The sequence below is a fragment of the Mycotypha africana genome, assembly GCF_025528875.1.
Source record: "Mycotypha africana strain NRRL 2978 chromosome Unknown BDF20scaffold_3, whole genome shotgun sequence".
NCBI classification, from domain to species: domain Eukaryota; kingdom Fungi; phylum Mucoromycota; class Mucoromycetes; order Mucorales; family Mycotyphaceae; genus Mycotypha; species Mycotypha africana.
This window is the reverse complement of record NW_026515727.1, coordinates 1,485,697-1,499,452: the sequence shown is the minus strand read 5'-3', so window position 1 is coordinate 1,499,452 and position 13,756 is coordinate 1,485,697. Positions and strand designations below refer to the sequence as shown.

At 38.2% G+C, this 13,756-nt stretch overlaps 5 protein-coding genes across 5 annotated transcripts; 2 read left to right on the top strand and 3 right to left on the bottom strand.

Moving 5' to 3' along the window:
- Positions 1-378: 378 nt before the first annotated feature.
- BDF20DRAFT_815986 (Sodium:dicarboxylate symporter family-domain-containing protein) lies at positions 379-1,814 on the top strand (the record flags this gene model as incomplete). Its single annotated transcript, XM_053077124.1, has 4 exons — positions 379-924; positions 999-1,313; positions 1,393-1,426; positions 1,507-1,814. 4 exons carry the CDS (start codon positions 379-381, stop codon positions 1,812-1,814), a joined length of 1,203 nt encoding a protein of 400 aa, XP_052938266.1.
- A 1,911-nt stretch (positions 1,815-3,725) lies between these two features.
- Positions 3,726-5,090, bottom strand: BDF20DRAFT_816523 (Alpha/Beta hydrolase protein; the record flags this gene model as incomplete). The annotated part of the gene is made up of 3 exons (XM_053077158.1): positions 3,726-4,262; positions 4,364-4,760; positions 4,843-5,090. The coding sequence occupies 3 exons, from the start codon at positions 5,088-5,090 to the stop codon at positions 3,726-3,728; spliced, it is 1,182 nt and encodes a 393-aa protein (XP_052938265.1).
- A 1,247-nt stretch (positions 5,091-6,337) lies between these two features.
- On the top strand, positions 6,338-7,131 carry BDF20DRAFT_860138 (uncharacterized protein). The gene is made up of 2 exons (XM_053080492.1): positions 6,338-6,715; positions 6,799-7,131. The coding sequence occupies exons 1-2, from the start codon at positions 6,495-6,497 to the stop codon at positions 7,028-7,030; spliced, it is 453 nt and encodes a 150-aa protein (XP_052938264.1). The 5' UTR covers positions 6,338-6,494; the 3' UTR covers positions 7,031-7,131.
- A 1,331-nt stretch (positions 7,132-8,462) lies between these two features.
- On the bottom strand, positions 8,463-11,439 carry BDF20DRAFT_911558 (uncharacterized protein; the record flags this gene model as incomplete). Its single annotated transcript, XM_053083840.1, has 3 exons — positions 8,463-8,564; positions 8,642-10,940; positions 11,015-11,439. 3 exons carry the CDS (start codon positions 11,437-11,439, stop codon positions 8,463-8,465), a joined length of 2,826 nt encoding a protein of 941 aa, XP_052938263.1.
- Positions 11,440-11,797: 358 nt separating this feature from the next.
- Positions 11,798-13,143, bottom strand: BDF20DRAFT_391297 (zinc-finger domain-containing protein). Its single transcript, XM_053075348.1, has 4 exons — positions 12,574-13,143; positions 12,406-12,487; positions 12,264-12,335; positions 11,798-12,196 (listed from the first exon to the last, which is right to left on the bottom strand). Exons 1-4 carry the CDS (start codon positions 12,799-12,801, stop codon positions 12,156-12,158), a joined length of 423 nt encoding a protein of 140 aa, XP_052938262.1. The 5' UTR covers positions 12,802-13,143; the 3' UTR covers positions 11,798-12,155.
- Between the last annotated feature and the right edge of the window lie 613 nt (positions 13,144-13,756).

Genomic DNA, 13,756 nt, shown 5'->3' with positions numbered 1-13,756 from the left:
CTGAAATTCTTAAAATGGTTGTTGTATGACAAAAACCATGGAAACTTATTCATTTTGGAAATTGAATTTTAGATAACGTTCAAGAGTTTACCTTTAATTTGTTCTGCATCTTGTTTTGTACAATTGGATCCATGTGGAACAAAGTCCAGGAAAAAAAAAAAAAAATCCCTGAGAAAAAATTACAAGTATAACAGCAAGCAAAAAAGTATCGTATACGTTCCCTATCTACAGATACCTATTGCATTGGAAAAAATTGCATATAAAGAAGCACAAATCCTTACTTTCTTATTCGATTCTTTTCTTTTCAAATCTTCTCATATCTGATCGGCTTGATACCCTTCTTTTCTTTCTATCATCAATAACGTATAATAAATACTGATGCATCCAGACAATACCATAACAACAAAAGACACTGAATCACCGCTTCATTATGACGGCACTCGCACCTCCTTGAATAACGATGAAAAGCATATTGAAACAGCTGAATACAGCCCGTCTCATTTTGACGATACATTGTCTTTTCGTCGTCATGGACGCCGTGAGCAAGAACGCCGTCGCCACATGCCAGAACATCTTCGTGTCATTCTCCCTGAGGAGAAAGGTTATTCACCACGCTTAACAAATTTTAGCAACAAGTGTAAGTCATTGTGTATGGTTATGCTCAATCCCATCATAGCAGTTATCCGATTCTTACAACGCCGAACAAACTTGACATTCTGGATAATCGCGGGTATGGTTGTTGGTATCTTAATCGGTCAATTTGCCCCTGCTGCCGGCAAAGAAATCAAACCATTAGGTGATGCTTTCATTATGATGATTAAAATTATTATTGTGCCACTTGTATTCAGTGTCCTCGTCATCGGTATTGCTGGACACGGTGATGATGTCGGAAAAGTTGGAATTCTCGCAATCAAAACCATTATTGTAAGTTCATAGTATTTCAGTTCAGTGCGATGTTGTGGGCAATGAGCTGACCATATTTTTGTATACGTCGCAAGTATTTTGAAGTTGTTACAACAATTGCTTTGGCAATTGGTCTTATCATGGCAAATATAGTAAAACCTGGCGTTGGGGTTACACTACCTGTTGGGCAGGATACTTCCACAGTACAAGAATTGGCTGATAAAGAATCTACATCAATTACCTGGTATAACGAAATGTTTTTAATCATTCCCGAAAACTTTTTTAAGGCCGCTTATGATAACAAGGTGCTTGCCATCGTTTTCTGCGCGGCTATGTTTGCTTGTGCGATGATGAAAGCTGATAAAGAAAGCAAGAGATTTATGCTTAGGATCAACGAATCGCTTTCTCAGGTTAGTTTGATAAGTAAACAAGATTTTTTTTTCTATTACTCATTTATTGACCCTTCCTGTTTATCAAATACCATTACAGATCATGTTTAAATTTGTGGGTTTAGTCATGAACTGTAAGTTTAATATGTTGTTAAATTTAAAGAGGTGTGTTTTTTTTTGTTCCCAGCTTATAATATCTAATTTCTTGGTCTAGATGCACCTATTGGTGTTGGCGCAGCCTTAGCAGCCACTGTTGGAGCAAATGGTATCAGTGTTTTAGCCAATCTGGGAAAGCTCATCGGATGCGTCTATGCTGCATTGGTCATATTTGTTATCGTAGTCTTGATTCCTATCATGTTTTTGGCTAGAATACCAATCGTTGGCTTCTTTAAAATCATGTTTCGACCCTGGTTACTTGCTTTCAGTTCAGCATCCAGTGAATCGGCACTTCCGCTAGCTTTCGAGAGAATGCGCGAGTTTGGTTGTACAAATGCTCTTACAGGCTTTGTTATTCCATGGTAAAACACATATTAGCCATTAGCGTATTGAGCATGAATGATATACTTATACCTGGTTTATATTAGTGGTTATTCATTCAATCTGGATGGTACTACGCTTTATCTTACATTAGCTACTATTTTCTCGGCTCAAGCTGCAGGCCTTAATTTACCTATAAGTACTCAGATGTCGATTATGGGTACATTGATGCTGTCATCCAAAGGTGTCGCTGCTATTCCTCGCGCGTCGTTAGTTGTTCTGTCTGGTACATTGGCACAATATAATATACCACTCGAGGCTGCTTTGATGATTATGGGCGTTGATGCTATCATGGATATGGCTCGCACTTCCATCAACGTTGTAGGCAACTGTCTTGCATGTTGTGTCATGGCACGTATTGAAGGAACATTCCGAGGTGAAGAATGGAGAGAAGAGGAAGAAGAGCGTCGCTACCGAAGATGGTTAGACGAGCAAGATAAAGAAGGTCTATTAGGTAACAAGAATGATGATGATCTTTCTGAAGTAGTTGTTAATGATAACAAGAGCATTCAAGGGACTTCAGCTCAATGATATTAAGTTCATCTCAATTTACTGCACCTCAATACCACAAATATTGTTTAAAGTACTTTCCAAATGTATCATATCTATACTTACTTTATCTATGTATAATAAACTTAGCCCCCTACTGCCTTTAAAAAGCATTTATTAAACAATTATGTATGCATATCTGCAAACATCATTCGTTAGCATATGATAAACATAAACAATAAAAGTACTCTAAGGTACTGTATGCGCTCATTATAAATCCACTGATAACACAGTTGACTTTCGCGTTGCATTCGACAAATCCGGCCGTTTACAGTAGAAGAAAAGTGTCCTCCTCATAATGTTATGAATAGTCTTCTTTCATGATAGTAGGATACAAATTCCATTTACAAGAGCTTATATCGAGTACTTCTGTGTGAATAGTTTGGTCATGACTTGATCGCTATACACAAACTAAAGAAAAAAGGGGAAAAGCGTAACTGCTCTTATAATTATGGGTCTTAAATACCAGAAAGTTCGAAGAGAAACTCATCCTATTGAAAATCAAAACTCAAGTACGTAAGGCGATAGAATTGTTTACGATCCGCCGTGATGTATACATGTATATACATTATATATTGTATCTCTGATTATTGGGGAAATAATGTAACCACTCAACGCAAATAGTGATTCGCAAGAACAAACCTCACTTATTTCACTGCCTTGTCAGTTCTTACTAAAAGCAAAACATATTTCGTTTAGGATACAACACATCAATGGATCGTGGAAATAGGATAGTCATCAACCGTAAAACAGAACTTTTGATTATCAAAACAAAGGTATACGATATTGTTACTCCAAGTGAACGAATTTTGCCGCTGCTGTCTGTCCACAAAATGATTCTTCTTGATCATGAGAAGAAGCACCTCATGCGATACAGAAATTACAACCATCATAAGCGTGTTTGAAAACGTAGATACCGAAGTATTCTTTGCGATAAATGGTAAAAGTGAAACTAAGTTTTTCTGATTATAATGCACTATAGAACAACGGTAGACTGTAAGTATTACTAGAACTGTAAACACTTAGACATTAGTTGCTAAGTCACTACATATATAAGCCTCTATTATTATCACTCGAAGTTTTGCGATTATGGTTCTTTACTTCAAGATATCTTGGAATGAAGTCTGGGCGCTTACCAAAGGACACATTGCATGTCAGCAACTTTATAATTCAAAAAGAAAAAAAGTAATACTATAGCAGCATGATAAATTTGTTAAATGCACATAAAATGCTCGTATTTACAATTCTTCAGCAGAGCTGCCAGTGAATAAAACTATATATAGTATAAAGAGGTATATACAAGCATATATATAATGCACAAATTTTTAATGGAAATACTGTGAGCATTTACTGTTTATCCTGAGCGGTAGGCTCATTTTTAGCAAACTTATTGAACGCGTCCACAACTTCATCGATACGCTCTTTAATACTTGGTCTGTCCAAGCGTCTTTTCCATTCCTTCCATTCTTCTCGAGAGAAATTCTTCAACATTTGTTCTTTAACATCTGCCATATTTCCTTGTGGATCAATCTTCCAAATATTAAGCTTTTCATCGGATAGATAATTGGCTTTGCAGCCATGGTCCTTTGTAGTCAATTGATGTTGTTGCTGATGCTCATTTTTACGTTGTTTGCTGTTATTATGAGAGGCAGGTGAATTGGTCACGTCACGTACAAATGCTGCAAGGTTCTTAACTGCACGGGAAGTACATTTATGGGAGAAAAACAATTGAAACACATGTGGTTGATCTGTATACATTTCTAATGTAATATTTGTGAGTTTATCACGGCTTGCGGTGTTTTCATTATCTTCCGAAAATGCATTAGAAGCTTGTAAGGCAAGATAAACAGATTCGTCACGTAACCGCTCGGCTGTACCGCATTGCTATAAAAAGGATAATAATAGGAATTAAAGAATAAAAAACCTAACGTTCAGTATTTCAACGTGTATATCAAACGGAAACTGGTAAAATGACCAAGACATACCACTAAAACACGTGGCAAACCACGTAAGTGCCGTCGATCAAAAACAGGACTAACCATGGGTATCTTCAAGGCATCATTATCGGCATAAAATTGAACACGATAAACATCGGATCCATCAATACTAGCTCTGGGTATGCATTCTCCAAAGGGTCCAATAGAAATACGTCGATTCGCGTCACTCTTGTCCACAGGCACTTCAAGTTTACCATCCGTATCTGTTGTCACAGAAGCTGATGCTTCAGCTCTTGCTTGTTCCAACATCTCCGCATCTTCTTTTTTATACGGCAAACGTGCGTAGTCTAATGCGGGCGATGGAGCATGTTTAAATCCAACGGGAGGAAGATAATCCGTTGCAATATTAGTCATAATGGAAGGAAATGAATGTGTAAGATCCACCCTGTATTTGTATTAAATAGTGAGAGATCAAAAGAAGGACGAGACGTACAGCTTGACTATAAACAATATAGGATCATACGTACCATGGTGATAAAGTCATTGCCCCCGCGGGAGCTGGTAACTTCGCATCTCGAATAGCGATCAAAAGCGCAAACGTCAGACCTCCGCCTGCGGAATCACCAGAAACCACAATCTTTTCAGGGCTAATGGGTTGAATTCCCTTTGGTGGGTCAATCATGTATAAATAAGTTGCCAATGCATCTTCTACGGCGGCAGGAAAAGGATGTTGTGGTGCCAGTCTATAATCAATAGCGCATGTGGTACCTTTCATATGCTATTTGTTATATAAAAACTAAGTACTTTAAATTCTACCCATTTGCTCAGAGCACGCATTCTTACCTTTATTAATCTAGAAAGAAATTGCCTATACATGCCATAACAGCAAAGATAATATGCACCTCCATGTAAGTAGAGTACTGTACTCTCTTTACAGGGATCTAATGGATTTCCCTTCGCTTGCAACCATTCTCCTTTCAAAGGTGGCGCATTTTCACGGTCTTTCTCCCAATCCCAACCGATTCTTTCCAAATCCTTTTTTGTGAACTGCTTCATTAATATGTCACCTGCTCTTTTACGGTATTCATTAGGGACCGTAAATTTTGTTCGCTTCATACTGGACGGAATAGGTAATTTCTTTGTTGTTGTTAGTGACTGAATATCCTCAACAGTGATCTTGCTCGATCGTTCGAGGAAATTGCGTATAACCGCAATGGTGATGTCAGTTGAAAGCGACCATGACTTTGCAGGAGGCCCTATCCAATTCCATATTACATTATAATATGGTTTCAATCATTGTATACTCGTTATATTTCATGTGTTTTTGTTGTCAATCCTTGCTAGTTACCTTTCTTATAATGACGGTACATAGTAGACGCTATCACTGGCATTGGCGGGATAAAATGCGCCCACAATAACTGTTTTGCCATATAAGAAGTTTCGTTGCTAGGATGAAGTACAGTTCTATTTCCTGCATTGGATGATGATGGTACGTTTGGTTTTGTTGCTTTTGTCACTTTATTGGTTGTGGAGTTCGTGGATAAACTGCTAGTTGTCCTCCGTCCCATCGAATTTACAAACTTTTTGGCGTCTGTAACATGATTTCCTATCTGTTTCTCGGCTACATTAGCCATCTTTTTGATTTTATGAGGCACCAGCATTGTTGGATCACAAATAAATAGGAGAAAGGAGAAAAAATAAGGATAATGTGATGGAATATCGAATAATATGCAGATACCTGCTAATTTGTTCTATCAATTAAAAAAAAAAAAAAAAAAATCGGTGAAACTTTACAACCGCGACACCGATGGCTTTTGATTTGTCTCACAAAAACCATGAACCGAAAGGCTATATTCTTGTTTCTCGCTTGACGGATGTCGTTCAGCGTTTTGAGGATCAAATAATGTGCTTTGCGGCAGATTTCTATAATCCGGGAGTTTATGCATTATTTAAAATGAGCAATCCGACGACTTTTTCTAAAGGATCAGCGACCTCCTTGTGAGAGCCAATCGTCGCGCAAATTAGCAGCGGAACTATTATAATGTATTTGAGATGGTTACCCAAAAAAACCAACCAACGTCTTTCAGGGAAAGAGAGCCACTGTTCAAATTACATTTCTGTAATTCAGAAAAATAAAGAAAAGAACAAAAAAACAGTTATCTCATCCTGATTGACAATCATGTCTTTGAACGTCTCCGATCCCGCTCTTATCAAAGCTTATGAAGATGTCAGAAGTGACAAGACCGAAACCAACTGGGCTTTCTTTGATTTTGCAGATGGCAAGCCCGATCGTCTTCAAGTGGCAGGCACAGGTACAGGTGGTCTCTCAGAATTCACAGCGCAGTTAAAACCTGAGGTTGCGGGTTGGGGTTATGTTCGTATGAATATGAGTAACGACGAGTAAGACTTCACGTCAAAAAACCGTGTTTATGTTGTCCCTATTCATCAAATCCTACTTTTATATTGTCATATCGATAAAATAGATATTCTCAACGAGTGAAATTTGTTTTCATTCCTTGGTGTGGTGATAAAGTTGGTATTATGCGTAAAGCTAAATTATCCATTCAAATCGCTGATGTTAAGAAAGATATCGTGCGCAATTACCATATCGAAGTACCTGCTTCCAGCAAACAAGACCTAAACGAAAATGACATTATGACCAAACTTAGGCGCGCAGGCGGTGCTAATTATGATAGACAAAGCAGTAATTATTAGACATTCCATTCTGCTTTAAGCATCTTATTTTGTATTTTACGGTTGAATAAAAAGATACTATCTTTGTATGAATGTAGTTCATGATATAGTTTATTTAGATCAGAATGCGACGTTTTAATCAAATTGCTGGATAAAATTGGACGAGCGATTTCAAAAAGTGTACCATGCTCTCTCCAATATTTACAGGTAAATAGCCATTATATTCTTTCCAACATTTACTCGATATTTTTTTGAATTTGTTGCAATTACTGCATATTAATGTTTGCTGTACCATTCGATCTTCTGCTGTGGTGAAATGATCAAGCTTCGCTTCACATCCATTACACGTCTTAAGAGCATTGTAAATTTTAGTTTTCTACACAAGTTGCTGCTACGGCGTCTATGCTTAGGACCTTATATCGGTTGATCATATATGTGGGCATAAAAGACCATGCAACTCGTAGGAATTCAAATGTTCAGGTCCTTGCTTACTAGGCCATGTCATATCTTTCTAAACATGTCTTTATTTTTACTGCTTCAATCATTTAGACTATGATAGGTATTTTGACGCCATTTCATAGTAAGGTACACTTATGTGTTTTCGCATCAAATTGTTTATAAGAACCATGAAATAATAGAAACTCATGTATTAAGCTATAATTACATTCTTCCACTTTTTTTCGTGCTAAACCTTCCATCCCGCTTGTCTTTGGATTATTCCTCTAAACCGTTTACTAAGCTATTTGCTGTGTTATCGGTGATTACTTGCTGCCTCTTAAACTTCGCAGCGATTCTCTGCTATTTTGAGACCTTAAGCCAAGTAATATATTTATAGACAAGAATAGGTGACATGTAGCATTACTTTGTAATTTAGATGATTGCCTTGGTTTGCTCTATCATTCGCATAAGTTAATTTTTGATTATCACGTTACAGAAGAGATTCGTGCCATAATGTAAATTGTTACTGCGAAGAAAAAACAAAAATATCTGCGTAAGTTATCATAAACATAGATCAAGCCTACTTCTCGAATCGTTGCTTAGGCAGCAAAATGGTTATTATAGACTGCCTCTATATAGTTCATTACAGCCATTACCATTCCTCTCATTATCCAAGAAAACGCATGTCTTAGAAAGGTTAGTATTCCAAGTAAAATCTGACGAAGTTTATGAGATTCTGCGAAATGGTAAAGTCTCAGTAGAAGTCTATAAATTCTCCTCCTTGCTTTGACAGTAAAACTTCCTCATGTAAGCTTTCTTTTCTTATTTTAATGTTTCTTCAAATGATTTTCAAAAGACAAAAAGCTGGTCAGCGCAGTTATATTCCAATAGGACTTGAGATCCCAACTTTGCTAAAGGATGAAAACAAGTCTCTATTTTATTATACAAGACGTCGAAGCACTAAATCGTACACTTTTTTCTGTATGATGTTCTAAATATGGTGTGATGTGGTATGCTATAAATTGTTCTGCGTTTTGAATGAATCCCAGGCTTCATTTAGCGTTGAGAAAATGCCGCTTGCCAGCATTCTCTGCTCGACCGTAACAGTTGACGGCAACTATTCAAAATTAAAGGATACTTGTTAAGTTCTCGCTTCAATTTGCAGCAGTTCATTACTGATGTTCAAATTTTTACCTTATCAGGGTGTACTTTGCCGATAGCTTTCATATAAGTGATTTTGCATTTTTTAGGATTAATGAGTTCGCTCATTTGCGTTCCCTTCCACTGTGCATCGGTCCATAGTAGAGTATCTAAAGTGGCCAATAAAGCTCTCAAATTTTGCTCCTTTCCGGCCTTCCAAGCTAGCAGACGTGCATTCACATTATCCACCTTCTCCAGTTTTTCGGCCTCTTCAGCTTCTTGAGCAGCAGCCTTTGCTCTCATTGCAGCGACAGCTTTGCTCTTATTTAGTTCTTCGGCAGATACAGTCGGTAAAGTAGATGTAGCTTTTGACTCTGACTCGAACATAGAGATGATATGATTGTTATTATTACTTGGGGTATCGTTTTGCATGGTCGTTGTTGTAGTTTTAATGGATGTAATATTCTTTAAAGGCATTGTTTTCTTCTTCGGGTTCAAAGCTTGCCTGCATCTTGCCATTGCTTGGTTCACTTTTAAATTATTCGTACCCTCGTATTTTGTCAGTTCTTCATAGGTTGCTAAGGCAGCTTTGTATTTTTCGATGTTTTCCAGCGCCTCAGCTTTACGGTAAAGTGATTTTGTGATTTGATCACGCCATTGAATGGTCACACCCTCTGATGTTAGACTACCATCCCCGCTCTCGATAGCGAGCTGATAAGCCTTTTCACAGTCCTCAATACAATTCTTATAACTACCATTCTTCAAACGAGTTGTGGCTCGGTTGTTATATAAAATTACCAAATGATCATGACCGCCAGGGAGTAACTCAATAGCTTGGGTATATGCGTCTTCTGCTTCACCAAATTGTCCAAGTTTGAACCTTTCGTTTCCAAGGGTTCGAGCTGTATTAACTTTGGCCATGACTTCCGCAGGCGCATTGACGACCGGACGAGTACGTTTACTAGACTTTGACATGCTCATAGCAGGGGACCCTTTCGGCTGTGATTGCAACTGAACGGATGATTTTTCAGCTGATAAGGTAGCAGTCTTTGTTTGAGGTGTTAAACGACCATTCGGCGTTGATGCACCTCTACGACGTGAGGGTGATACATAAGCTTGATCCTTATCATCCATTAAGGATCCCTTTCTAACTTGCTGCTGTCGGCGTAACTCATGTGCATTAGCTACTTGTTTGCGTCGTTCCATTTCTTCTCTTTTTCTTGTCTCTTGCACCCTTCTCCGCTCTAACTCTGAACCATATTCGCCGTTATTGTGTTCTTCAACATTTTTATCATCTACAAATCTCTCTACGTTCTGACTGCTATTTGCATTTAAAATAAAATCATCATCGATGCTACCTGCCATCCATTTTGGACGAACGGGTCCATTTTGTTCCGCTTGCAATTGCTGTAATCTATGTGCACGTTGTTGTTCCTGCCAATCGCCCACGGCTTTCGTCACTTTATCCTTTCCAGCTTTGAAATAAGAAGCTGCATTTTTATAAAGAAAGCCACCCAATTCTTGTGCTTGGGAAACAATTTTTTCTGTCTGCGCATGCAAATCACCATTATTTGACTTTCCTGCTTCTCGTTGTTGTTGGTCCTGAAGCATTCTATCACATCGTGCTGAATGGGTTTTTTGCTGAACGCTAGCAGGCGAGGCAGAACTGGTCAAACGCTGGTCGTTATGAAAGAGCGCTCTACGCGCTTGCTCATTCCCTGATAATTCCTTCTGATGTCTTTCACCGTTGCTCCGAGAGCGAGGTTGGACTCTTTGCACGTGTTCAGAGTTTTGCACTAATAAGTCGATAGCAGCCTGAATTCCCTGACCGGCAGTTGCTTCAATGGCAAATTTCGATTGCTGCAGACTGAATCCCATATCTATTAGATGAGCGAGTGCAGCATCCTCTTCTTCTTCTTCGAGTAGTGTAAGCCTATTATTAGTTTCAGCATTCGACGATTCAACAGAAATTTCATGCTCTGCAGATGACTCTGCACTACGTCGACCCTTTGGACAAGACAAAGAGTCATCTTCTGCCACTGTATTCTTTAAACCTCCCTTTTCTTGCATACCGTCTTCAACGACTTTCATCTGACTTATTGCTGGACCACCTAAAATGCCCAACGGGTTATCGTCCGTATCTAAGTTTGCCTGTTGCATAGCTAGCTGCGTAGTAGTGGGGCCTGGTTGTGCCAAAAAATCAATCTCAAATGGATCAGAGACTGAAGTTGCTGTTGAGATATTATTACTACTAGAGGCTGTTGTTGGTGTTTTGGTATTACTAATTCTTGTATCTAAAAAGTCAAAGTCCCATCTATCGTTACTATTACTGTTTGAAACTGTTTGATTTCGCCTACAACCGTTAAAACGAAAGATTCGTATATAAGTACGTAGCTTGCTGTTAGTTCACTTAGGAAATACACTTACAGCATATTAATAGGAGTATTTCTATCAAATTCTTTCTTTTTGTTACTGCTGCCGCCAAAAGGATCGAGCAAGCTGTCAAAAGAAGATGAGGCAGTAGGTTTTGTTGTTCTTTCGGGTTCGCTACTTTTTGGAGAAGTCGTACTGCTTGAAAGATTGACTTGTGAGCGCAAAGGCGTGCCATAATTTAAAGGCATTATAGAAGTTGATGCTGTCGGTGAGCTAGTGTTGCTACTCGCAACTGGCTGTTGCTTGCGTTTTAACTGCTCATTGAGTGAAAGTTTAGGTACGTCTCCCGCTGATTTCTGTGGTGCAGAGAGCAGATTTGCAAACGCATCTTTTGGTTTATTTACAGAGGAAGAAGCTGTTTGTTTAGCAGTGTTTGTTGTAGATGAGCCGGACCAATTGAGATCTAACAGATCGTCCATTTTAAAGGTTATTCTTCAGAGAAACAGAAAATCAAATAAACTGTTTAAAACTGAAAACGGCATGAAATCATTTCATTGAAGCTGTTGGAAGCCAGACACCAACATTTCGGAGAAAAAAAAAATAATAGAACGACCGAATCAAGATTCCAACCTCTACTTACTTTCATCCAGAACGGCTGTAGATGGAAGATCATAATTTAGATCTGTCTTCTATTTTCGAATTGCAGCAATTAAATCTTATGTATTAAAAATAGATCATTGTAGGCTACCATACATATTGAATGCTAATGATAAGCTGTTTGCATATTATGTGTTTGTGCAATGTCATCAATGAATGACTGCAACATTGTTGATAAGTAGTGGAAGACCATTAGAAAAAATTAACCCTTTTTCAACTATGTAATGTATCTGCTCCAAATGAGCTGTGCTGCCATTTTGCAGCCACATTAACCACATGACTTATTGTCAATTGTGCTTAGCGACGGATGCTTGAGAAAGACCGTATAGCCGTACGAAGTGCACCCCCCATATGCTTACTTCCTACTCTACCCTACACAGCATTTTAAACGTAAATATACACATGCTTATATTAATTTTTAAGGATGTTCAGTTAATGTAGTTTTTTTTCTTTGGAGCTGGTATTAATTGTCCTGTATTGAATATCTTCCCCGTATGATCTTTTACACGAAACATAGTCTACTATCTAATGAACACATCTAATGATGATGCCCAGGTTCTCGTTGAAATCGAACTCCACCTGGTAATGTAATATTTGAACATTAGCGTATCTGTGCAATTTTATTTTCACGTTGTGAATCACTTACAATAACCGCAGGCTTGTGGTTCTGGTTGATCCAAGTTGATGTAAACTTTAGGATGTCCCAAAGGACCTCCACCTAATTAGATGCGTAGTGCTGCTTTAGCAATTTTGAGTCTTATCAATCAAAGCAGTTCGAAATAAGTTACCTCCATCACAGGCTACTCTGCGCTCTTTTACAAATCTGACAGGTTCTTCAGCAATAAGTTCGATAGCAGCCGAAGGATTAGGCTGTATGACCATACAATATGAAGGAAATGAGTAAATAAAGCTGCCTTCCGACACAACATAAGCTTTATTTTATAGGCAAGCGTTACCTGTGTATTAATATCCATTTGTTCAAAACGAGGTCCAGTCATAGCTTGTGCCTTAGAACGTTGCGTCTCAGACCACGTTGTGGCTCTATTCTTTGCTTGCTGGACATCAGGAGCAACAGATTTAGAAGAAGGTTGAAGTTCCGTTGTAGAATAAGCTGCAGATAATGATTTGAACGGAATCTGACGAACTTGTTTTGTAGCTAATCGTTGAATGGAGTATCGAAGCATATTCAGATTGTTGTTGAAAATGTGGGGAAAAGGGAAAATAAAGAAATCGGTTTGGCGGCTGAAGTAGAATTTCACGTTGGTGGCGGTAGATGGAAGTTCTCCAGGATTTGGCTGAAGCTTGCTGATGTCATACTCAAAGTAAATTTCGGCCCGATATATTTTCAGTCAAAGACGAATACAGTTATTTTTGAATTATCTTCTATTGAGGCTGCTGTATGCTTTTTGATGAGTATATGACTCATAATACTGGAAAATCACTGAAAGCCTCTTTATTCTAATTGATGAAGTTCGGAAGTCTATTTTGCTTCAACTACTTATGGCTGTGCAAAGCTTCTTCGTCTAGTTTTATACGTAATTGATCAGATTCTACGCGAATAGCATTCATATGAGAACCTGCAATACTACTGTGAAAGGTGGGGAAAACAACTTTTCTGAGGGAAGTGTTGCGTTGCGATGATAGATCAATTGATGCCTGCTGGTTTTGACTGTTGAGATATCTTTGCATCTCGTCACAAGTCTAAATTAGACCAGTCACCTTTTTTTTTATGTAGGCGTTTAAAAGCAGAAAATCAAACTTTTTTTTTTATTTTCTTGGTTAACTTATTTCATTAATTGCAACGTCTAACCCTATCTCTCTAAGTTCGAAACTGGAGATATACGACATTTTCCTTATTCTTTTACCTCTTTTTCTCTTTCTATACTATTTTCTTCCCTAATAATTGATTTTATCCTATCTGTATATAGCAAATCATAGACTTCGAAGAGATATTTGCAGCCTAAGAGAGTAAAAGAATGGATAATAAAACAGGTGGAATATCTGACCAGTCAATACATGACGCGGAAACCATTCCTTCTACTTCACAGACGCATTTTGACGCCTATGCGCCTGCGGAGCCACCCAATCTATGGAAAGTCTTCAAATCACAAGTTCGTACGAAAGAAGGATGGTGGGGCG

Bases quoted from the DNA above. Each gene is read 5' to 3' on its own strand.
- BDF20DRAFT_860138 (XM_053080492.1), top strand. From the start codon at position 6,495: ATGTCTTTGAACGTCTCCGATCCCGCTCTTATCAAAGCTTATGAAGAT. The intron at 6,716-6,798 runs GTAAGACTTCAC...TCGATAAAATAG, and splicing joins ATGAATATGAGTAACGACGA to ATATTCTCAACGAGTGAAAT.
- BDF20DRAFT_391297 (XM_053075348.1), bottom strand. From the start codon at position 12,801: ATGCTTCGATACTCCATTCAACGATTAGCTACAAAACAAGTTCGTCAG. The intron at 12,336-12,405 runs GTAACTTATTTC...GCATCTAATTAG, and splicing joins CAGAGTAGCCTGTGATGGAG to GTGGAGGTCCTTTGGGACAT. The intron at 12,197-12,263 runs GTAAGTGATTCA...TTACATTACCAG, and splicing joins ACCACAAGCCTGCGGTTATT to GTGGAGTTCGATTTCAACGA.